Source organism: Coffea arabica, chromosome 10c (genome assembly GCF_036785885.1).
Source record: "Coffea arabica cultivar ET-39 chromosome 10c, Coffea Arabica ET-39 HiFi, whole genome shotgun sequence".
NCBI lineage: Eukaryota > Viridiplantae > Streptophyta > Magnoliopsida > Gentianales > Rubiaceae > Coffea > Coffea arabica.
The window spans coordinates 47199964-47224749 of record NC_092329.1 but is presented as its reverse complement, the minus strand read 5'-3'; the positions used below and the strand labels follow the sequence as shown (position 1 = coordinate 47224749).

Below are 24786 nucleotides of genomic sequence, written 5' to 3'. Positions count from 1 at the left end.
CCAAATAAACTCGCCAGATAAGAACCTAAGGCCCAAACCATAGCTTTGTGGTCAAAAAACGGGCAAAAAAAAACTGAACACACTCAGCGAACATCTCTCCAGGTTCACGAATGGAAGCAAGCAAACACCTTTTATTCATAAGTCCTTAACAAGGAAACCCAAATCAGTGAGCTTCTTTGTCATCTCTTAATTCCAGACAAAGAACGCAAGAAAAACAGAATAAAAGTCATGCAGATTTGAAGAGAAAAATCCTGTCATCTACTGGGTTTGCTACCAACTAAAAACATGGAGAATCTTCTACACAAAAAGAATTCAAGACTCATCATAACACAGGACTCGAAGTATGGAGCCCAAATTTGAATGAACAACGCATGAACAAGAAAATGACGTGAAAGCAAAAAACAAGCAACGAAACTCTTGGTTACAGAGGCCAATGATGCACAGGCGGGAAAGGATGAAAGAAAGGATTACCTTGAAGGATGATCGAATTTCCCGGAAAACCCAACGAGATCTGATGCAACCTTGATGAAAGAAACCGCCAGTGAAAGTATGTAGATCTGTCAAACCCCGTTCTTTTTCATCCACCGCCTCTCTTTTTCTTTCCAGAATTCTTTCTTCAGCCGCCCCCTTCAGCTGCCAACAAGTTTTTCTGGCTTTTCTCCACCGTTGCCTCCCAAGCTCACTCTATATCTTTTCCTTCTTTTTCCGCTTTAGATTTTCAGTTGTCACGGGCTCTCTCCCCTTTCCTACTCTCACTTCAGCCGTCACAAAAATCTTCTGGTTTCTTTCTTTTTGCCGTCCTCTCACGACCCCAGTCCTCTCTCCAATATCTCAGCCGTCATTTCCAAAACCCCTCCCCTCTCTCTCGGCTGTTTCTTTCCTTTTTATAGGAACTTCCAACCCCTAAACCCTCACCTCAAAGGTGAGGATGAAGGGTGGGCTTCCAACCAATATTTCAGCCATCCGATCCCTTAGCCCTATTTTCTTCCTGAAAATGATATTCATGCGCTGCAATGTGCGGCTCACTTTTCCCTTTGTTTTTAATCAATAAATAGTAAAAGGAAACAAAACATATTTTTAAAGAATAATTTTCTCTTTTTGACAAATTTTATGCTAAAAAATCTTAATAAAAATAAAGATAAATGGCCAAGAGGGCAAAACTAATACGAAATAAAAACTAAAAATAAAATAATAGATAATAATAATCTAAAATGCTATAAAATGCTAAAAGGTGCCTTAAAACAAAAAATAGATAATAGTTATTACTAAAACAAAAAATGAATAAGCTAAAATTTGGTGTCTACAGTTTGCCCCTCTTTGTTTGAGTTTTGAAAAAACTTGAGACACAGAAGTAGACACCAAATACTTACCTGTGTTATTTGGCCGCAAAATGATTCCAACGAACTGGAATTTACAACGGGACTAACCCGAACAAGAAATTTAAAACGGGACTGACCCGAACAGGAATTTTAAAACGGGACTGGCCCGAACAGGAAATTAAAACGGGACTGACCCGAACAGGAATTTAAAACGGGACTGATCCGAACAAAATTTAAATCATGGGACTGGCCCGAACAAAATTTAAATCATGGGACTGACCCGAACAAAATTTAAGTGCTCACTAGTGGGACTAATCCATGTTTAGTGGCAAAATAAAAGAAATGCTGATATGTATGAAGAAACTGTATAAGACTTGCTCAAAAATTATCCAAAGACTTGTCCCAGTGTGATGAATTGGTCAGTGGGATTAAACCCGATCCTGCCTTAATTGGGGGTACAAAATCCAAACCCAACATGATGTTGGTGATGTTGGCGGCATAAAATCCAGACCCAATGTGACATTTGTGAAGTTGGCGGCACAAAATCCAGGCCCAACGTGATATTTGGAATGTTGGCGGCACAAAGTCCAGGCCCAACGTGATGTTGGAATGTCGGCGGCACGAAATCCAGGCCCAACGTGATATTTGGAATGTTGGCGGCACGAAATCCAGGCCCAACGTGATATTTGGAATGTCGGCGGCGGCACGAAATTCAGGCCCAACGTGATCTTTGGAATGTTGGCGGCAACGTGATGTTGGAATGTTGGCGGCACGAAATCCAGGCCCAACGTGATCTTTGGAAATGTTGGCGGCACGAAATCCAGGCCCAACGTGATATTTGGGATCAGTAGGATAAGATCCAATCTCGCCATTCAATTTGTCAAGAAATTAAGCGTGATTGTCAAGAGGGGGAGATAGAAGGGTGCGCAGCGGAAGTTGAAATTCGCCAACAAGAATTTAAAATCTGATATTGAAAATGATTTTTTATGTTTCCCGTTTTTTCCTTTTCGTTCGGGAGAAACTTTTCAAGATTTTTTTTTTTTTAGCCTCAGTCTCCACCACTTATTGTGCAACCGATCATTTGATTTGCATTATGGCAGGGTTGCTCAAACTTTGATTCACTTCTTCTTTGGTCCGAATCCCTCAGTCATATAAGAATTCTTGGGCGACGTTCCTCAGTTCAAAAAGTTGCCCCAGTTTCGTCCTTTGAAACGCGTATGAACCTGTAAAAGAAAGAACAAGTAATGCCACCATCATTCGATCAATTCCTCCTTGAAGAAATGTGTAAACATGAGTACTTTGATGTTTTCCCCTTGATACTTCGAAAACTCAACTATGCTCTGTGATCTGATCAAATTCCATTGACTTCCAATGCTAATAAGGCCCTTGGTATCCAGGGATTTTCAATAAATCAGGGGGATTGCCATCTGATGAACCTAAAGAGATAAATAAGACTATGAAACTGATGAAAGAATATTCTATTTACACAACAGATGATGAAAATTTCTGTAACATGAAAACAATCATTTATTTTTTATTGAAAGAAAATTAATTTTAAAGAAATGAATCTATAAATTCGACAATTTATGCTTGAAAAGCCAAAGTATTCCGACTTTAAACAAAATGCCACGCTTGACCCTTTAGATATCATCCGCCCTGAGTTCAATGTCGGCAACAGAAGAACCACAATGCGAGGAGGAATCCCAAATGAATCGAATCACCAGGTTTCTAATTCCACCCTCACTTTTCCTCATGAAACTCTACCTTAGCGCCCTTTCAAGTTTTCACTAAGGCTACTCCCCCTTTTGGCTCTTTTTTTCTTCATTTTGTTTTGTTTTGTTGTTGTTGTTGTTGTTTTTTTTTTCTTTTCTTCTTTTCTTTTTCCTTTTCTTTTCAAAGGTGCCCTTTTCGAATTTTCACCTGATGAACAAATCTTGCCAATAGCCTTTATCAACTCAAAAATGTGTTTTAAGAAATAATGGCATCAATGCGACAACCCCTTCCTTTACAACATGAGTGAAGGCGTATTGACATCATTTACCATGTGACTTAGAAAATTTCTTTAAAAGAGGTGATGCCAAGAATGGAAGCCAGGACTTTTTGGCTTTTGTAATGGGGTCGGGTGAGGTGCTAGGAAAGGTTAAGGCTTGAAGGCAGACTTCAAAAAGTGGTTTAAATGATCTGAGATCGCATTTCCATGTTAACCCTATTTTAGGGTTAAATCAAAATTTGCCCCAATTTATTCTCAAATGAGGTTCTCTTTTCTTTCATTTTCTTCCTTTTTCATTCATCTTTCAACTTTTTAAAAATTTGCTCCAGTTTATTTTTAATTGAAGCTTTCTTTTGTTCATTTCCTTTACTTTCGACTTTCCTTAAAAAATTGAATTTACCCCAGTGTGGGGTTTTCTCTCTTTTTCTCTTCTTTCAAAACTAAATTTGCCCCAGTGTGGGATTTGCGATTCTCAGAGGTTGCCAAACGAAATGATCTATTCTGAAGGCTCAAAAGGGATAACTAGGAATATAATGTCTTAATGGAAAAAGAAGAGAGCCTGACTTTCATTCCATTCTTCGCATTAACTCTAAAAGAAAACTTTCATTTATCAGATGAAAATTTCTTACACATCTCCGAATTGATTGATTGAGGGAACAAGTGCTCCATCAGGCGATACCTTTTTGATGATAAGAGCACCTTACCAATTCGCGGCAAACTCTCCTTTTGGCTTCATTTTGTACTGACGAAAACCACCTTAATGCTTTGCCTTCTCGTCTGAATGATCCTGATTTGACCCTTTAAGCGTAATCATAGACCAATCCTTTCGATCATATTGACCATGATGGACAGTGTTTAACTGCTTCTTATTCCTAATCTCGATCCTGATTCTGCTTGAACTTCTTTTACTCCATTCAGGCTTCTTTGAAACATTTTTGAATGTCTCTTCCCCTACTCCTTTCATTTTGAAATTCAAATTCACATTCGTGAGATCGCTGCCATCAAATTTCTGAACAGTGATATCCAAAGGGTCAGACGATTTTATTCTTGGCCATCTGAAAAGAATGTGTAAGTCACAATTTATAAAACTGTACATTTTATTGAATTTTCAGACAAAAACCAAACTTAATATTCATGAAACGTGTCTTTAGCAGTCACTTGATTGAAAACTATTTACAAAAAACATAGTTAAACAAAAGACACGCGTATGAACGATTTTCATTGGTTTTAACCAAAACAACTCCCCAAATTTATCGAAACTCCCTTCAAGGGAGAGGAATCTCACTAATTCAGCCCCTTCCAGGATTCTCAAATTTCTTCATTGGGGGTGGATGCCTCAAAGGCGTCCTTGTGTTCGGGAAAGGGATTTGTACTTATGCTCTGTCCCTGTTCACCCTTTTTCCTTAGCACTATTTCTCCGAATTCGATCATATCCTGGATTTCATGTTTCAATGCCCGACAATCATTGGTGGAATGCTCGGGAGCTCCAGAATGATAAGCGCAGACTGCTTGAGGGTCATAGTCAGAAGGAAAGCGCTTAGAATAGATCTTAGGAGGTATAACACCAATTTTCCCGACAGCTTTCAATTGCTCATATAATTGGTCAACAGGCCGACTTAGATTGGTGAAGGTTCGGTGTGACGTTGAATTTTGGGTGTCACTGGTTTGTTGGTAGTAGTAATTTGGGCTAGGGGGTGGAATAGGTCTTGGGTTAAAAGAAGGGCGAGGTCTAGTTTGGAGATTTGGTTGAGGATTTTGAAAGGGTGGTGTGAGTACATTTGGATAATTTGGTCGAGGTCGAGAATGGTTAATGGTAGTATGGTGGATAGGACGGGAGTTTGGGTAGTATGGATAGGGTGATGAATAAGCAAGGCGGTTTGAAAATCTAGGTCTGGCCGAGGGGCCCTGATCCCCAACAAAAGCAGTTTCCTCTTCTTTTCCCTTAGATTGGGATTTTTTCCCACTGTCATTCTGGCCTTGCAGAGTCTCTAGTTGCATCTTCAATGTTGACACACTAACAATTTTTCCGGCCTTCACAAACTCATCAAATTCTTCCAATTTATTGACAATTTCGGCAAAGGAACACCCGGTCATTCGAAAAATCTTCTCAAAGTAAGGCGGGTCATGAGCTTTGATGAACGTGCGAACAATCTCGTTTTCAGTCATAGGAGGCTCCACCTTGGCGGCCAATTTCCTCCATCTCTTCGCGTACGTCTTGTGGTCCTCAGATGGTTTTCTTTTAGTCCCCTCAAGTGTGGCCCTCGTTGGAGCAAGCTCGCAATTGTATTTGTACTGCCTCATAAAAGCAGTTGACAAATCCATCCAAGATCTCATATCCTCAGGCTTCAAATTGGAATACCAATCCAACGCGTCGCCTTCTAGGCTCTCGGGAAATAAACGTACAGGTAAATTCTCATCATCTATCGGCTTTCCAAGTTTGTTTGCGAACATCCGAAGGTGTGTTTTGGGATTGCCAGTTCCATCGTACTTGCTAAATTTGGGCGCTTTGAAACCCATTGGCAATTGCATATCCGGAAATAGGCACAGATCGTTGTAGTCTAGACTTCCTTGTTTGCTCAGACCTTGATTTTTCCTTATGAACTCCTCAAACTTATCCAATCTTTTTAGCAAATTCTTATCAACCGGTGCGGATGATTCCCCAGCTTCAGCCTTCCCTTGGGCGGCGGTATCTAAGGTGAATGGCTCAGCGGTGGAGTAATAATGTGGTCCTTGAGGTTCAAATGGCATGCTCATAGTGATTGGCGGATAATTCTGGGGGATTTGGGCATGAGAAGGGTTAATTTGGATGTGAGGTACATAAGTAGGTTGTGGGCCATGAGTGGGATAAGTAAAAGCTTCCTCCGATGGGTTTATGACTTGTGAAGTAACAGAGGCTTGAGTATAAGGTAAGAGTATTGGTTCAGATTGGCCGGGGGGTAAGGGTTCGTGTTGTTGCTCACCGCTAGCACCCCCAGTGACCAATTGGTCGATCACGCGCCGTTGGGCCATCATTTCAATGCTTAGTTCATTAAATCGGTTTAGAACTTCGCTCAGTTGAGCTCCCAGATTTGCTAAGTTAGTCGCTGATGTTGTTGCAGGCCTATCAGATGATTCGGGATGGGTACTCATGTTTACACTATCTCTTGAAGCTCGGCTATGTGATCGGGTAATAATGGGGCTTCTTCATGTAGCAATATTTGTAATTACTACCTGAGAACGTAGGAAAACCCCTATTAGATGCCCTTCTTGATTGACTGTTGTCAAAAAAGAAAAAGGAAAAGAAAAAGACAGGAGTTAGTAATAATTAAAGTAATTTGGATGCATGTCCTATTGGGGGACCCTTTTAGTGCCAAGGGTAGGCCTAACATGAGAATGCAATCCTCTGAGGTAGGCACTATACCATACCTTGATGAATCCGATCAACTGATTGAGTGAAAAAAAATGATTTGAAAAATTTGGTCAATCGGAGTGAAGAGACATTTGCCCTAAAAATGAGGACTACGTTCCAAATGGATTACTTACTTTGATTGACGCATGATGTGCAAAAGAGCCTGCTTTTGAAAGGATTGCAATGTCTCGACTAATTTATTCAATGAACCTTAGATTTAAACCCTAAAAAGAAATAAACAAGTCAAATGAAAAGGCTGAAATTGATGATTTATTCAAAAATCGACCAGATTACCTTAAAAAGGGTAAAATGGTCAAATGTATTAAATGAAATTTGATTATTTATTCAAAAATGACCAGATTGGTCAAATGAATTGATGGAAATTCAAAAATGGGTTGAATTGTCCACCCATTGGTAATTTTCAAAAATTTATTGCGATGCATTAATCTATGAGCCTTCTAATATCAAATTTTGGCCTCAATTCATTTATCATCTCAATAGTGAGGAATTATTTGTGAAGTTCTTCGAATTAATGTCCTTTACGCAAGGGATTTTTACCAATGTTGACAAAATGGCCAAAAGTGATTATTAGACGCTCGTATTCCAATGTGCAAAAATTACTTTACCATTTTCGAAAAGATCGGATCCTACCTTACCTTGTGCACTACCCCTTTGGATGGTACAAAATGTAAACGTGCAAGTCTCTTTGGATTAAGTATCCGAGACACGAAGTGGTTTATTCCTAACACAGGATCCCTAAATGGCATTCCCTTCTAGAGTTTATGCATGATGCCAGTTTATTAAAGTGATAAAACATGCAATTATATTATGACCTAAAGGGACCCTTTGTATGTCAGGGTAGGCCTAAAATGATATGCCATTAATTTATAAATATACCAGAATTTTTAAACGTGCAATAACCTATTGATAAGGGTAGGTCCTAAAAGAGGATCATGCCAGACTTCTTATTTCCTAACATTTGTGAATGCAAAAGACAAGAGACAAGGAAAGTTAGTTCAACACATAATCACATAACACGTTGGACAATTTAGATAATATAAAAAGCAACAAAGATAAATAAGGAAAAAGGGGTAGGACCCCTCCCCTCGTGAATAGTGTTCCTAATTTAGGATAAGGTCGACTCTATCCTAAGCAATTCTAATATGGATGCATGAGGTTGAGGTTCACTAATGCATCTAGACTCGATAAACTTAGGTCCCCGAGCCTTCAGACTTGGAAACCAAAGGTCATCACTCCCAAGGTTCCTTGTCGGTGGCTCGAGCGATTCCCCAGACATTGCTACGCACACGTCGTGTCACGGCTACATATCTGGGTGAATCTAAAAATAATCCTCAACCTTCGACTAAAAACTAAAGGCTATCAACCCAAAATTTAAAGCGGAAGATTGAGTGACCCCTCGAATCATGCTACGCACACGTCGTGTCACGATCACATGTCCAAGTAGGTCACCTAATCCTAATAGGGTGGAGTGGCGTGACAAGCCACTAAAAGAAAAATAAATGAGGGATAAAAATAAAGCATATGCACGTATGCTAGTGCTCGTTTGGAGGGGAGGGATCGAAAACCAACGCGAGACTCTAAGGTGATGTCCCCCACCCAAATGCAATGCAAAGCGCGAGATAAGACAACTAAAACATACATCCAAACAACCAAATCATACATACGTGAGTGAGGAGGTAGTTTGATATGCGCGCGAGGCAAAAGGTTCTAAAAATGAAAAATGCAACCCTAATATCCAAATGCTATGCATAAAAAGGGTAGAAAACGGAAAAGAATGGCTAGATCAAATGCTCAGACCCATTTAGGAAATCCCCAGTGGAGTCGCCAAGCTGTTGCGCCCCACGTTTTGAAGGTGTGAAGTAGTGTGTGGGATATATGTGTGAGAGTAAAAATAAAAGGCCGTGGGATTGTGAAATGCGACGGTTTGGCCAAATAAAGTTCAAAAAGGGTTTTTTGAATGGAAAATGGAGTCGCCACTTGGTATAGAGTTAGGGTGTACCAAGTCACCCAAAAAATGATTTTTATTTTTGGAAAGAAAAGTAAACAAACCCTTTTTAAAGAATTTTAGATCTACGTAACCAAAGAAAATGATCGGGGGTCACATTTGATACGGGAGAAGGCAAAGGCAAAGCCTAAGGCACTCTCTTACCCTAGCCAAAGCTAGTTGCGTGACTTAGCCCCACTTTTCCTAATTCTTCTACCCAAAATATGCGTTGCATGTTGGATGTAACTAATGGATATGAAAAAGATGCAATCCTAAATCTAAAATGTCTCTTATGAGATTTTTTGGTCCCAACCACATGAATTGTGATGGCCAGTAAGGAAAGCCCTCATAGAGGTCATGAATAATGCAAATGAAGACTCAAGTATGAGTGTAAGTGTGCAAAAGCAAGTAAAATAAAAACAAATGTAAGTGCAAGTGTGCAAATGTAAGAAAAGTGCATGTGTGTAAGGAAAGTGCATGTGTGCCAATGGAGAAAATAAAGGTATTTGTGTGCAAGTGGATGAAAATAAGGTATAATGGTAGTAAATATATAAGTGCAATTGGGTGCAATTTGTGAGGTAGAAAAATAAGTAAGTGATAGGAAAAGAAGAAAAATGTGCGAACATGGCATGTGGATTGAGAAAAAATATAAGTAGTGAGAAAATGTGGATAAAAAAGTGAGGAAGTGATATGATAAAAATGAGAGTATATGAACCTAGAGGAATACATCAAGTCGGGTACGGGAATGACTTCTAACTTCACGATTTTAATTTTCCCTTTGATTAGAAGGAAGAACTAGCGTGCTAAAGCTATTTTGTAGCCACACTCGCTCGTTTCCCTTACCAAAAGGGGACTCTCAAGCAAATGTACCCTATAACTAGCATGAGGATGCAAAAACCTAAAATGAAAGGGAAAAGGTTGGAGGGGCATGCCAAATGCTAAAAAAAAACTAAGAAAAATGTATGAAATGTAGTGAAACATGCAAGTATGTACTAACGAGAGGGGACGGCCTATTGGGTCTAGCATTGGACTAGCCCTTTCTATGAATTCCTACTAGCGTTGGACTAGTGGAAAATGGGACAATGAGCCATAACTAGCGTTGGACTAGTGTGGTGACGTACATTCATCCATCATATTCATCTACGACTATAGAAAGCAAGTAGACATACAAATCATCTATAAACACGTAGCACATAACACTTAGCATGCTCGACTAAATGCAAGAGCCTAATAAAGCAAATTAACACATAGCAACAAAAGCAAGTAATGAACATATTACATTTGCTAACTAAAAAATAAGGGGAAGGGGAAAAATGGATAAAATTGCTCTCCAAGCCCTATCTATTACAAGCCAAGAGGTGTACACATACCCCATAAAAGAATAACTTAATAAAAGTAAAAGTAAATGAAATAAATGAAAGAAATTAAAGAAAGGCAAGGAAAGCAAAGTAGACATGCAATTCTCACTTAGCACGTTGAATCACATAGGAGAGAGACAAAAAGGGATAAAAGAAATTATACCTCCCCGTTTATGATGTTAGTAAAGTAAACACGACTTAACTTGGGTTAAAGTCACCAAAGAAAGGGATAACTTGGGCTAAAAATCATCAAAACAAAGAATTAATGCACCAATTTAGTGAAAAAATGTAAATAAGCCAATTTGAATCCACAAAATTATCGAATCCTTCTTCAATTGTAACTTAAAAATGATCAAATAATGCATAATTTCCAAGCAAAAGTGAATCATTGATCAAATTTCTAAAATATCAAAATGACTAAAGACCCAATAGCAACCATTAATCAATCAATCAAGGCCAATTGAAACATTTTAGGAACTCTAAAGGTCCAGGAGCAAGAAAAGGTCAAGTAATCACAAATAATCACATAAGTATTAAAGCATTTAAACAACTTAAACATCCATGTTCGCAAAGTTGGGGCCTAATTGAAAGGAAAAAAGAAAATTGAAGGGTCGATTTGATGGATTTTTCAATTACTTGGGCCATAGTAAAACAAAGGGAGACTTGGGGCCAAAGTGTAATTTTCAAAGAATTATTTCATGCAAATCCATGCAAGTTACGTGAGACTTAAACTTCTGCAACTAAAAATGAAACATGCTTTCTTTTGCTTCCAAGTTTGCTGCAAGTTTTCAGCCGCGGCTTTTCTTTCCATTTCATCATGCAGACCAGATTCATCTAATACTAAGACCTCACCTATCAGCTATCGACTACATGAGACACGAATCCATATTGCAAAATTGTGGCAAAGCATTTGAATTGACTAATATCAAAAGAAAGTGGAGAAATACAACCTGAAACACTAAAGAAAAACATGCAACAAGAAGACATTACAGGTATCCGACACTTCATGATGCAACAGAATGTAAAACTACAACAGAGAAAAATATAAACTCGCAGCAAACATGTCCAGGACACACTTAGCCAAAGACCAAGGAAATCGTAAGCTTCAAAACTTAAACCAGCGAAAGAGGAAAACAGAATTTGATCCATGCCGCTGCAACAAGCCAAAGGCTTTCAGCTTGTTGCAGCAAATTTTATGCGCAACTCTAAGCATTCTGAAGTCCGACAAACAGGCTCATCAGACAATTTTCAAACCTTGTGAGTGATCTTAAGATATCGAAAACTGTTTTCAAAGCATTAAAACAAACAGAAACTAAAATGAACAGCAGCCATATATGCCAAAAAGGTCTAAACTTCCATCGAGTTTCCTACGCAAGTGCTAAGGAACTAATTCGACAACCTACTGCTGCAAAAATGCAGCTTATCAAAACACAAACAAAAATACTTTAAACCTCCTACCGAAACTTCCAAATAAACTCGCCAGATAAGAACCTAAGGCCCAAACCATAGCTTTGTGGTCAAAAAACGGGCAAAAAAAAACTGAACACACTCAGCGAACATCTCTCCAGGTTCACGAATGGAAGCAAGCAAACACCTTTTATTCATAAGTCCTTAACAAGGAAACCCAAATCAGTGAGCTTCTTTGTCATCTCTTAATTCCAGACAAAGAACGCAAGAAAAACAGAATAAAAGTCATGCAGATTTGAAGAGAAAAATCCTGTCATCTACTGGGTTTGCTACCAACTAAAAACATGGAGAATCTTCTACACAAAAAGAATTCAAGACTCATCATAACACAGGACTCGAAGTATGGAGCCCAAATTTGAATGAACAACGCATGAACAAGAAAATGACGTGAAAGCAAAAAACAAGCAACGAAACTCTTGGTTACAGAGGCCAATGATGCACAGGCGGGAAAGGATGAAAGAAAGGATTACCTTGAAGGATGATCGAATTTCCCGGAAAACCCAACGAGATCTGATGCAACCTTGATGAAAGAAACCGCCAGTGAAAGTATGTAGATCTGTCAAACCCCGTTCTTTTTCATCCACCGCCTCTCTTTTTCTTTCCAGAATTCTTTCTTCAGCCGCCCCCTTCAGCTGCCAACAAGTTTTTCTGGCTTTTCTCCACCGTTGCCTCCCAAGCTCACTCTATATCTTTTCCTTCTTTTTCCGCTTTAGATTTTCAGTTGTCACGGGCTCTCTCCCCTTTCCTACTCTCACTTCAGCCGTCACAAAAATCTTCTGGTTTCTTTCTTTTTGCCGTCCTCTCACGACCCCAGTCCTCTCTCCAATATCTCAGCCGTCATTTCCAAAACCCCTCCCCTCTCTCTCGGCTGTTTCTTTCCTTTTTATAGGAACTTCCAACCCCTAAACCCTCACCTCAAAGGTGAGGATGAAGGGTGGGCTTCCAACCAATATTTCAGCCATCCGATCCCTTAGCCCTATTTTCTTCCTGAAAATGATATTCATGCGCTGCAATGTGCGGCTCACTTTTCCCTTTGTTTTTAATCAATAAATAGTAAAAGGAAACAAAACATATTTTTAAAGAATAATTTTCTCTTTTTGACAAATTTTATGCTAAAAAATCTTAATAAAAATAAAGATAAATGGCCAAGAGGGCAAAACTAATACGAAATAAAAACTAAAAATAAAATAATAGATAATAATAATCTAAAATGCTATAAAATGCTAAAAGGTGCCTTAAAACAAAAAATAGATAATAGTTATTACTAAAACAAAAAATGAATAAGCTAAAATTTGGTGTCTACAGTTTGCCCCTCTTTGTTTGAGTTTTGAAAAAACTTGAGACACAGAAGTAGACACCAAATACTTACCTGTGTTATTTGGCCGCAAAATGATTCCAACGAACTGGAATTTACAACGGGACTAACCCGAACAAGAAATTTAAAACGGGACTGACCCGAACAGGAATTTTAAAACGGGACTGGCCCGAACAGGAAATTAAAACGGGACTGACCCGAACAGGAATTTAAAACGGGACTGATCCGAACAAAATTTAAATCATGGGACTGGCCCGAACAAAATTTAAATCATGGGACTGACCCGAACAAAATTTAAGTGCTCACTAGTGGGACTAATCCATGTTTAGTGGCAAAATAAAAGAAATGCTGATATGTATGAAGAAACTGTATAAGACTTGCTCAAAAATTATCCAAAGACTTGTCCCAGTGTGATGAATTGGTCAGTGGGATTAAACCCGATCCTGCCTTAATTGGGGGTACAAAATCCAAACCCAACATGATGTTGGTGATGTTGGCGGCATAAAATCCAGACCCAATGTGACATTTGTGAAGTTGGCGGCACAAAATCCAGGCCCAACGTGATATTTGGAATGTTGGCGGCACAAAGTCCAGGCCCAACGTGATGTTGGAATGTCGGCGGCACGAAATCCAGGCCCAACGTGATATTTGGAATGTTGGCGGCACGAAATCCAGGCCCAACGTGATATTTGGAATGTCGGCGGCGGCACGAAATTCAGGCCCAACGTGATCTTTGGAATGTTGGCGGCAACGTGATGTTGGAATGTTGGCGGCACGAAATCCAGGCCCAACGTGATCTTTGGAAATGTTGGCGGCACGAAATCCAGGCCCAACGTGATATTTGGGATCAGTAGGATAAGATCCAATCTCGCCATTCAATTTGTCAAGAAATTAAGCGTGATTGTCAAGAGGGGGAGATAGAAGGGTGCGCAGCGGAAGTTGAAATTCGCCAACAAGAATTTAAAATCTGATATTGAAAATGATTTTTTATGTTTCCCGTTTTTTCCTTTTCGTTCGGGAGAAACTTTTCAAGATTTTTTTTTTTTTAGCCTCAGTCTCCACCACTTATTGTGCAACCGATCATTTGATTTGCATTATGGCAGGGTTGCTCAAACTTTGATTCACTTCTTCTTTGGTCCGAATCCCTCAGTCATATAAGAATTCTTGGGCGACGTTCCTCAGTTCAAAAAGTTGCCCCAGTTTCGTCCTTTGAAACGCGTATGAACCTGTAAAAGAAAGAACAAGTAATGCCACCATCATTCGATCAATTCCTCCTTGAAGAAATGTGTAAACATGAGTACTTTGATGTTTTCCCCTTGATACTTCGAAAACTCAACTATGCTCTGTGATCTGATCAAATTCCATTGACTTCCAATGCTAATAAGGCCCTTGGTATCCAGGGATTTTCAATAAATCAGGGGGATTGCCATCTGATGAACCTAAAGAGATAAATAAGACTATGAAACTGATGAAAGAATATTCTATTTACACAACAGATGATGAAAATTTCTGTAACATGAAAACAATCATTTATTTTTTATTGAAAGAAAATTAATTTTAAAGAAATGAATCTATAAATTCGACAATTTATGCTTGAAAAGCCAAAGTATTCCGACTTTAAACAAAATGCCACGCTTGACCCTTTAGATATCATCCGCCCTGAGTTCAATGTCGGCAACAGAAGAACCACAATGCGAGGAGGAATCCCAAATGAATCGAATCACCAGGTTTCTAATTCCACCCTCACTTTTCCTCATGAAACTCTACCTTAGCGCCCTTTCAAGTTTTCACTAAGGCTACTCCCCCTTTTGGCTCTTTTTTTCTTCATTTTGTTTTGTTTTGTTGTTGTTGTTGTTGTTTTTTTTTTCTTTTCTTCTTTTCTTTTTCCTTTTCTTTTCAAAGGTGCCCTTTTCGAATTTTCACCTGATGAACAAATCTTGCCAATAGCCTTTATCAACTCAAAAATGTGTTTTAAGAAATAATGGCATCAATGCGACAACCCCTTCCTTTACAACATGAGTGAAGGCGTATTGACATCATTTACCATGTGACTTAGAAAATTTCTTTAAAAGAGGTGATGCCAAGAATGGAAGCCAGGACTTTTTGGCTTTTGTAATGGGGTCGGGTGAGGTGCTAGGAAAGGTTAAGGCTTGAAGGCAGACTTCAAAAAGTGGTTTAAATGATCTGAGATCGCATTTCCATGTTAACCCTATTTTAGGGTTAAATCAAAATTTGCCCCAATTTATTCTCAAATGAGGTTCTCTTTTCTTTCATTTTCTTCCTTTTTCATTCATCTTTCAACTTTTTAAAAATTTGCTCCAGTTTATTTTTAATTGAAGCTTTCTTTTGTTCATTTCCTTTACTTTCGACTTTCCTTAAAAAATTGAATTTACCCCAGTGTGGGGTTTTCTCTCTTTTTCTCTTCTTTCAAAACTAAATTTGCCCCAGTGTGGGATTTGCGATTCTCAGAGGTTGCCAAACGAAATGATCTATTCTGAAGGCTCAAAAGGGATAACTAGGAATATAATGTCTTAATGGAAAAAGAAGAGAGCCTGACTTTCATTCCATTCTTCGCATTAACTCTAAAAGAAAACTTTCATTTATCAGATGAAAATTTCTTACACATCTCCGAATTGATTGATTGAGGGAACAAGTGCTCCATCAGGCGATACCTTTTTGATGATAAGAGCACCTTACCAATTCGCGGCAAACTCTCCTTTTGGCTTCATTTTGTACTGACGAAAACCACCTTAATGCTTTGCCTTCTCGTCTGAATGATCCTGATTTGACCCTTTAAGCGTAATCATAGACCAATCCTTTCGATCATATTGACCATGATGGACAGTGTTTAACTGCTTCTTATTCCTAATCTCGATCCTGATTCTGCTTGAACTTCTTTTACTCCATTCAGGCTTCTTTGAAACATTTTTGAATGTCTCTTCCCCTACTCCTTTCATTTTGAAATTCAAATTCACATTCGTGAGATCGCTGCCATCAAATTTCTGAACAGTGATATCCAAAGGGTCAGACGATTTTATTCTTGGCCATCTGAAAAGAATGTGTAAGTCACAATTTATAAAACTGTACATTTTATTGAATTTTCAGACAAAAACCAAACTTAATATTCATGAAACGTGTCTTTAGCAGTCACTTGATTGAAAACTATTTACAAAAAACATAGTTAAACAAAAGACACGCGTATGAACGATTTTCATTGGTTTTAACCAAAACAACTCCCCAAATTTATCGAAACTCCCTTCAAGGGAGAGGAATCTCACTAATTCAGCCCCTTCCAGGATTCTCAAATTTCTTCATTGGGGGTGGATGCCTCAAAGGCGTCCTTGTGTTCGGGAAAGGGATTTGTACTTATGCTCTGTCCCTGTTCACCCTTTTTCCTTAGCACTATTTCTCCGAATTCGATCATATCCTGGATTTCATGTTTCAATGCCCGACAATCATTGGTGGAATGCTCGGGAGCTCCAGAATGATAAGCGCAGACTGCTTGAGGGTCATAGTCAGAAGGAAAGCGCTTAGAATAGATCTTAGGAGGTATAACACCAATTTTCCCGACAGCTTTCAATTGCTCATATAATTGGTCAACAGGCCGACTTAGATTGGTGAAGGTTCGGTGTGACGTTGAATTTTGGGTGTCACTGGTTTGTTGGTAGTAGTAATTTGGGCTAGGGGGTGGAATAGGTCTTGGGTTAAAAGAAGGGCGAGGTCTAGTTTGGAGATTTGGTTGAGGATTTTGAAAGGGTGGTGTGAGTACATTTGGATAATTTGGTCGAGGTCGAGAATGGTTAATGGTAGTATGGTGGATAGGACGGGAGTTTGGGTAGTATGGATAGGGTGATGAATAAGCAAGGCGGTTTGAAAATCTAGGTCTGGCCGAGGGGCCCTGATCCCCAACAAAAGCAGTTTCCTCTTCTTTTCCCTTAGATTGGGATTTTTTCCCACTGTCATTCTGGCCTTGCAGAGTCTCTAGTTGCATCTTCAATGTTGACACACTAACAATTTTTCCGGCCTTCACAAACTCATCAAATTCTTCCAATTTATTGACAATTTCGGCAAAGGAACACCCGGTCATTCGAAAAATCTTCTCAAAGTAAGGCGGGTCATGAGCTTTGATGAACGTGCGAACAATCTCGTTTTCAGTCATAGGAGGCTCCACCTTGGCGGCCAATTTCCTCCATCTCTTCGCGTACGTCTTGTGGTCCTCAGATGGTTTTCTTTTAGTCCCCTCAAGTGTGGCCCTCGTTGGAGCAAGCTCGCAATTGTATTTGTACTGCCTCATAAAAGCAGTTGACAAATCCATCCAAGATCTCATATCCTCAGGCTTCAAATTGGAATACCAATCCAACGCGTCGCCTTCTAGGCTCTCGGGAAATAAACGTACAGGTAAATTCTCATCATCTATCGGCTTTCCAAGTTTGTTTGCGAACATCCGAAGGTGTGTTTTGGGATTGCCAGTTCCATCGTACTTGCTAAATTTGGGCGCTTTGAAACCCATTGGCAATTGCATATCCGGAAATAGGCACAGATCGTTGTAGTCTAGACTTCCTTGTTTGCTCAGACCTTGATTTTTCCTTATGAACTCCTCAAACTTATCCAATCTTTTTAGCAAATTCTTATCAACCGGTGCGGATGATTCCCCAGCTTCAGCCTTCCCTTGGGCGGCGGTATCTAAGGTGAATGGCTCAGCGGTGGAGTAATAATGTGGTCCTTGAGGTTCAAATGGCATGCTCATAGTGATTGGCGGATAATTCTGGGGGATTTGGGCATGAGAAGGGTTAATTTGGATGTGAGGTACATAAGTAGGTTGTGGGCCATGAGTGGGATAAGTAAAAGCTTCCTCCGATGGGTTTATGACTTGTGAAGTAACAGAGGCTTGAGTATAAGGTAAGAGTATTGGTTCAGATTGGCCGGGGGGTAAGGGTTCGTGTTGTTGCTCACCGCTAGCACCCCCAGTGACCAATTGGTCGATCACGCGCCGTTGGGCCATCATTTCAATGCTTAGTTCATTAAATCGGTTTAGAACTTCGCTCAGTTGAGCTCCCAGATTTGCTAAGTTAGTCGCTGATGTTGTTGCAGGCCTATCAGATGATTCGGGATGGGTACTCATGTTTACACTATCTCTTGAAGCTCGGCTATGTGATCGGGTAATAATGGGGCTTCTTCATGTAGCAATATTTGTAATTACTACCTGAGAACGTAGGAAAACCCCTATTAGATGCCCTTCTTGATTGACTGTTGTCAAAAAAGAAAAAGGAAAAGAAAAAGACAGGAGTTAGTAATAATTAAAGTAATTTGGATGCATGTCCTATTGGGGGACCCTTTTAGTGCCAAGGGTAGGCCTAACATGAGAATGCAATCCTCTGAGGTAGGCACTATACCATACCTTGATGAATCCGATCAACTGATTGAGTGAAAAAAAATGATTTGAAAAATTTGGTCAATCGGAGTGAAGAGACATTTGCCCTAAAAATGAGGACTACGTTCCAAATGGATTACTTACTTTGATTGACGCATGATGTGCAAAAGAGCCTGCTTTTGAAAGGATTGCAATGTCTCGACTAATTTATTCAATGAACCTTAGATTTAAACCCTAAAAAGAAATAAACAAGTCAAATGAAAAGGCTGAAATTGATGATTTATTCAAAAATCGACCAGATTACCTTAAAAAGGGTAAAATGGTCAAATGTATTAAATGAAATTTGATTATTTATTCAAAAATGACCAGATTGGTCAAATGAATTGATGGAAATTCAAAAATGGGTTGAATTGTCCACCCATTGGTAATTTTCAAAAATTTATTGCGATGCATTAATCTATGAGCCTTCTAATATCAAATTTTGGCCTCAATTCATTTATCATCTCAATAGTGAGGAATTATTTGTGAAGTTCTTCGAATTAATGTCCTTTACGCAAGGGATTTTTACCAATGTTGACAAAATGGCCAAAAGTGATTATTAGACGCTCGTATTCCAATGTGCAAAAATTACTTTACCATTTTCGAAAAGATCGGATCCTACCTTACCTTGTGCACTACCCCTTTGGATGGTACAAAATGTAAACGTGCAAGTCTCTTTGGATTAAGTATCCGAGACACGAAGTGGTTTATTCCTAACACAGGATCCCTAAATGGCATTCCCTTCTAGAGTTTATGCATGATGCCAGTTTATTAAAGTGATAAAACATGCAATTATATTATGACCTAAAGGGACCCTTTGTATGTCAGGGTAGGCCTAAAATGATATGCCATTAATTTATAAATATACCAGAATTTTTAAACGTGCAATAACCTATTGATAAGGGTAGGTCCTAAAAGAGGATCATGCCAGACTTCTTATTTCCTAACATTTGTGAATGCAAAAGACAAGAGACAAGGAAAGTTAGTTCAACACATAATCACATAACACGTTGGACAATTTAGATAATATAAAAAGCAACAAAGATAAATAAGGAAAAAGGGGTAGGACCCCTCCCCTCGTGAATAGTGTTCCTAATTTAGGATAAGGTCGACTCTATCCTAAGCAATTCTAATATGGATGCATGAGGTTGAGGTTCACTAATGCATCTAGACTCGATAAACTTAGGTCCCCGAGCCTTCAGACTTGGAAACCAAAGGTCATCACTCCCAAGGTTCCTTGTCGGTGGCTCGAGCGATTCCCCAGACATTGCTACGCACACGTCGTGTCACGGCTACATATCTGGGTGAATCTAAAAATAATCCTCAACCTTCGACTAAAAACTAAAGGCTATCAACCCAAAATTTAAAGCGGAAGATTGAGTGACCCCTCGAATCATGCTACGCACACGTCGTGTCACGATCACATGTCCAAGTAGGTCACCTAATCCTAATAGGGTGGAGTGGCGTGACAAGCCACTAAAAGAAAAATAAATGAGGGATAAAAATAAAGCATATGCACGTATGCTAGTGCTCGTTTGGAGGGGAGGGATCGAAAACCAACGCGAGACTCTAAGGTGATGTCCCCCACCCAAATGCAATGCAAAGCGCGAGATAAGACAACTAAAACATACATCCAAACAACCAAATCATACATACGTGAGTGAGGAGGTAGTTTGATATGCGCGCGAGGCAAAAGGTTCTAAAAATGAAAAATGCAACCCTAATATCCAAATGCTATGCATAAAAAGGGTAGAAAACGGAAAAGAATGGCTAGATCAAATGCTCAGACCCATTTAGGAAATCCCCAGTGGAGTCGCCAAGCTGTTGCGCCCCACGTTTTGAAGGTGTGAAGTAGTGTGTGGGATATATGTGTGAGAGTAAAAATAAAAGGCCGTGGGATTGTGAAATGCGACGGTTTGGCCAAATAAAGTTCAAAAAGGGTTTTTTGAATGGAAAATGGAGTCGCCACTTGGTATAGAGTTAGGGTGTACCAAGTCACCCAAAAAATGATTTTTATTTTTGGAAAGAAAAGTAAACAAACCCTTTTTAAAGAATTTTAGATCTACGTAACCAAAGAAAATGATCGGGGGTCACATTTGATACGGGAGAAGGCAAAGGCAAAGCCTAAGGCACTCTCTTACCCTAGCCAAAGCTAGTTGCGTGACTTAGCCCCACTTTTCCTAATTCTTCTACCCAAAATATGCGTTGCATGTTGGATGTAACTAATGGATATGAAAAAGATGCAATCCTAAATCTAAAATGTCTCTTATGAGATTTTTTGGTCCCAACCACATGAATTGTGATGGCCAGTAAGGAAAGCCCTCATAGAGGTCATGAATAATGCAAATGAAGACTCAAGTATGAGTGTAAGTGTGCAAAAGCAAGTAAAATAAAAACAAATGTAAGTGCAAGTGTGCAAATGTAAGAAAAGTGCATGTGTGTAAGGAAAGTGCATGTGTGCCAATGGAGAAAATAAAGGTATTTGTGTGCAAGTGGATGAAAATAAGGTATAATGGTAGTAAATATATAAGTGCAATTGGGTGCAATTTGTGAGGTAGAAAAATAAGTAAGTGATAGGAAAAGAAGAAAAATGTGCGAACATGGCATGTGGATTGAGAAAAAATATAAGTAGTGAGAAAATGTGGATAAAAAAGTGAGGAAGTGATATGATAAAAATGAGAGTATATGAACCTAGAGGAATACATCAAGTCGGGTACGGGAATGACTTCTAACTTCACGATTTTAATTTTCCCTTTGATTAGAAGGAAGAACTAGCGTGCTAAAGCTATTTTGTAGCCACACTCGCTCGTTTCCCTTACCAAAAGGGGACTCTCAAGCAAATGTACCCTATAACTAGCATGAGGATGCAAAAACCTAAAATGAAAGGGAAAAGGTTGGAGGGGCATGCCAAATGCTAAAAAAAAACTAAGAAAAATGTATGAAATGTAGTGAAACATGCAAGTATGTACTAACGAGAGGGGACGGCCTATTGGGTCTAGCATTGGACTAGCCCTTTCTATGAATTCCTACTAGCGTTGGACTAGTGGAAAATGGGACAATGAGCCATAACTAGCGTTGGACTAGTGTGGTGACGTACATTCATCCATCATATTCATCTACGACTATAGAAAGCAAGTAGACATACAAATCATCTATAAACACGTAGCACATAACACTTAGCATGCTCGACTAAATGCAAGAGCCTAATAAAGCAAATTAACACATAGCAACAAAAGCAAGTAATGAACATATTACATTTGCTAACTAAAAAATAAGGGGAAGGGGAAAAATGGATAAAATTGCTCTCCAAGCCCTATCTATTACAAGCCAAGAGGTGTACACATACCCCATAAAAGAATAACTTAATAAAAGTAAAAGTAAATGAAATAAATGAAAGAAATTAAAGAAAGGCAAGGAAAGCAAAGTAGACATGCAATTCTCACTTAGCACGTTGAATCACATAGGAGAGAGACAAAAAGGGATAAAAGAAATTATACCTCCCCGTTTATGATGTTAGTAAAGTAAACACGACTTAACTTGGGTTAAAGTCACCAAAGAAAGGGATAACTTGGGCTAAAAATCATCAAAACAAAGAATTAATGCACCAATTTAGTGAAAAAATGTAAATAAGCCAATTTGAATCCACAAAATTATCGAATCCTTCTTCAATTGTAACTTAAAAATGATCAAATAATGCATAATTTCCAAGCAAAAGTGAATCATTGATCAAATTTCTAAAATATCAAAATGACTAAAGACCCAATAGCAACCATTAATCAATCAATCAAGGCCAATTGAAACATTTTAGGAACTCTAAAGGTCCAGGAGCAAGAAAAGGTCAAGTAATCACAAATAATCACATAAGTATTAAAGCATTTAAACAACTTAAACATCCATGTTCGCAAAGTTGGGGCCTAATTGAAAGGAAAAAAGAAAATTGAAGGGTCGATTTGATGGATTTTTCAATTACTTGGGCCATAGTAAAACAAAGGGAGACTTGGGGCCAAAGTGTAATTTTCAAAGAATTATTTCATGCAAATCCATGCAAGTTACGTGAGACTTAAACTTCTGCAACTAAAAATGAAACATGCTTTCTTTTGCTTCCAAGTTTGCTGCAAGTTTTCAGCCGCGGCTTTTCTTTCCATTTCATCATGCAGACCAGATTCATCTAATACTAAGACCTCACCTATCAGCTATCGACTACATGAGACACGAATCCATATTGCAAAATTGTGGCAAAGCATTTGAATTGACTAATATCAAAAGAAAGTGGAGAAATACAACCTGAAACACTAAAGAAAAACATGCAACAAGAAGACATTACAGGTATCCGACACTTCATGATGCAACAGAATGTAAAACTACAACAGAGAAAAATATAAACTCGCAGCAAACATGTCCAGGACACACTTAGCCAAAGACCAAGGAAATCGTAAGCTTCAAAACTTAAACCAGCGAAAGAGGAAAACAGAATTTGATCCATGCCGCTGCAACAAGCCAAAGGCTTTCAGCTTGTTGCAGCAAATTTTATGCGCAACTCTAAGCATTCTGAAGTCCGACAAACAGGCTCATCAGACAATTTTCAAACCTTGTGAGTGATCTTAAGATATCGAAAACTGTTTTCAAAGCATTAAAACAAACAGAAACTAAAATGAACAGCAGCCATATATGCCAAAAAGGTCTAAACTTCCATCGAGTTTCCTACGCAAGTGCTAAGGAACTAATTCGACAACCTACTGCTGCAAAAATGCAGCTTATCAAAACACAAACAAAAATACTTTAAACCTCCTACCGAAACTTCCAAATAAACTCGCCAGATAAGAACCTAAGGCCCAAACCATAGCTTTGTGGTCAAAAAACGGGCAAAAAAAAACTGAACACACTCAGCGAACATCTCTCCAGGTTCACGAATGGAAGCAAGCAAACACCTTTTATTCATAAGTCCTTAACAAGGAAACCCAAATCAGTGAGCTTCTTTGTCATCTCTTAATTCCAGACAAAGAACGCAAGAAAAACAGAATAAAAGTCATGCAGATTTGAAGAGAAAAATCCTGTCATCTACTGGGTTTGCTACCAACTAAAAACATGGAGAATCTTCTACACAAAAAGAATTCAAGACTCATCATAACACAGGACTCGAAGTATGGAGCCCAAATTTGAATGAACAACGCATGAACAAGAAAATGACGTGAAAGCAAAAAACAAGCAACGAAACTCTTGGTTACAGAGGCCAATGATGCACAGGCGGGAAAGGATGAAAGAAAGGATTACCTTGAAGGATGATCGAATTTCCCGGAAAACCCAACGAGATCTGATGCAACCTTGATGAAAGAAACCGCCAGTGAAAGTATGTAGATCTGTCAAACCCCGTTCTTTTTCATCCACCGCCTCTCTTTTTCTTTCCAGAATTCTTTCTTCAGCCGCCCCCTTCAGCTGCCAACAAGTTTTTCTGGCTTTTCTCCACCGTTGCCTCCCAAGCTCACTCTATATCTTTTCCTTCTTTTTCCGCTTTAGATTTTCAGTTGTCACGGGCTCTCTCCCCTTTCCTACTCTCACTTCAGCCGTCACAAAAATCTTCTGGTTTCTTTCTTTTTGCCGTCCTCTCACGACCCCAGTCCTCTCTCCAATATCTCAGCCGTCATTTCCAAAACCCCTCCCCTCTCTCTCGGCTGTTTCTTTCCTTTTTATAGGAACTTCCAACCCCTAAACCCTCACCTCAAAGGTGAGGATGAAGGGTGGGCTTCCAACCAATATTTCAGCCATCCGATCCCTTAGCCCTATTTTCTTCCTGAAAATGATATTCATGCGCTGCAATGTGCGGCTCACTTTTCCCTTTGTTTTTAATCAATAAATAGTAAAAGGAAACAAAACATATTTTTAAAGAATAATTTTCTCTTTTTGACAAATTTTATGCTAAAAAATCTTAATAAAAATAAAGATAAATGGCCAAGAGGGCAAAACTAATACGAAATAAAAACTAAAAATAAAATAATAGATAATAATAATCTAAAATGCTATAAAATGCTAAAAGGTGCCTTAAAACAAAAAATAGATAATAGTTATTACTAAAACAAAAAATGAATAAGCTAAAATTTGGTGTCTACAGTTTGCCCCTCTTTGTTTGAGTTTTGAAAAAACTTGAGACACAGAAGTAGACACCAAATACTTACCTGTGTTATTTGGCCGCAAAATGATTCCAACGAACTGGAATTTACAACGGGACTAACCCGAACAAGAAATTTAAAACGGGACTGACCCGAACAGGAATTTTAAAACGGGACTGGCCCGAACAGGAAATTAAAACGGGACTGACCCGAACAGGAATTTAAAACGGGACTGATCCGAACAAAATTTAAATCATGGGACTGGCCCGAACAAAATTTAAATCATGGGACTGACCCGAACAAAATTTAAGTGCTCACTAGTGGGACTAATCCATGTTTAGTGGCAAAATAAAAGAAATGCTGATATGTATGAAGAAACTGTATAAGACTTGCTCAAAAATTATCCAAAGACTTGTCCCAGTGTGATGAA

The 24786-nt window shown here is 38.9% G+C and overlaps 2 protein-coding genes across 2 annotated transcripts; both read right to left on the bottom strand.

Annotated features, from left to right (window-relative positions):
• Positions 1-4066: 4066 nt before the first annotated feature.
• Positions 4067-6438, bottom strand: LOC140015975 (uncharacterized). Its single transcript, XM_072068812.1, has 2 exons — positions 4720-6438; positions 4067-4318 (listed from the first exon to the last, which is right to left on the bottom strand). Exons 1-2 carry the CDS (start codon positions 6436-6438, stop codon positions 4067-4069), a joined length of 1971 nt encoding a protein of 656 aa, XP_071924913.1.
• A 9154-nt stretch (positions 6439-15592) lies between these two features.
• On the bottom strand, positions 15593-17964 carry LOC140015974 (uncharacterized). The gene is made up of 2 exons (XM_072068811.1): positions 16246-17964; positions 15593-15844 (listed from the first exon to the last, which is right to left on the bottom strand). The coding sequence occupies exons 1-2, from the start codon at positions 17962-17964 to the stop codon at positions 15593-15595; spliced, it is 1971 nt and encodes a 656-aa protein (XP_071924912.1).
• Positions 17965-24786: the final 6822 nt, after the last annotated feature.

Excerpts from the sequence above, each read along its gene's own strand:
- LOC140015975 (XM_072068812.1), bottom strand. The coding sequence starts at position 6,438 with ATGAGTACCCATCCCGAATCATCTGATAGGCCTGCAACAACATCAGCG. Across the intron at positions 4,319-4,719 it reads TGATCGAATTCGGAGAAATA|AAATTTGATGGCAGCGATCT; the intron begins GTGCTAAGGAAA and ends ATCACTGTTCAG.
- LOC140015974 (XM_072068811.1), bottom strand. The coding sequence starts at position 17,964 with ATGAGTACCCATCCCGAATCATCTGATAGGCCTGCAACAACATCAGCG. Across the intron at positions 15,845-16,245 it reads TGATCGAATTCGGAGAAATA|AAATTTGATGGCAGCGATCT; the intron begins GTGCTAAGGAAA and ends ATCACTGTTCAG.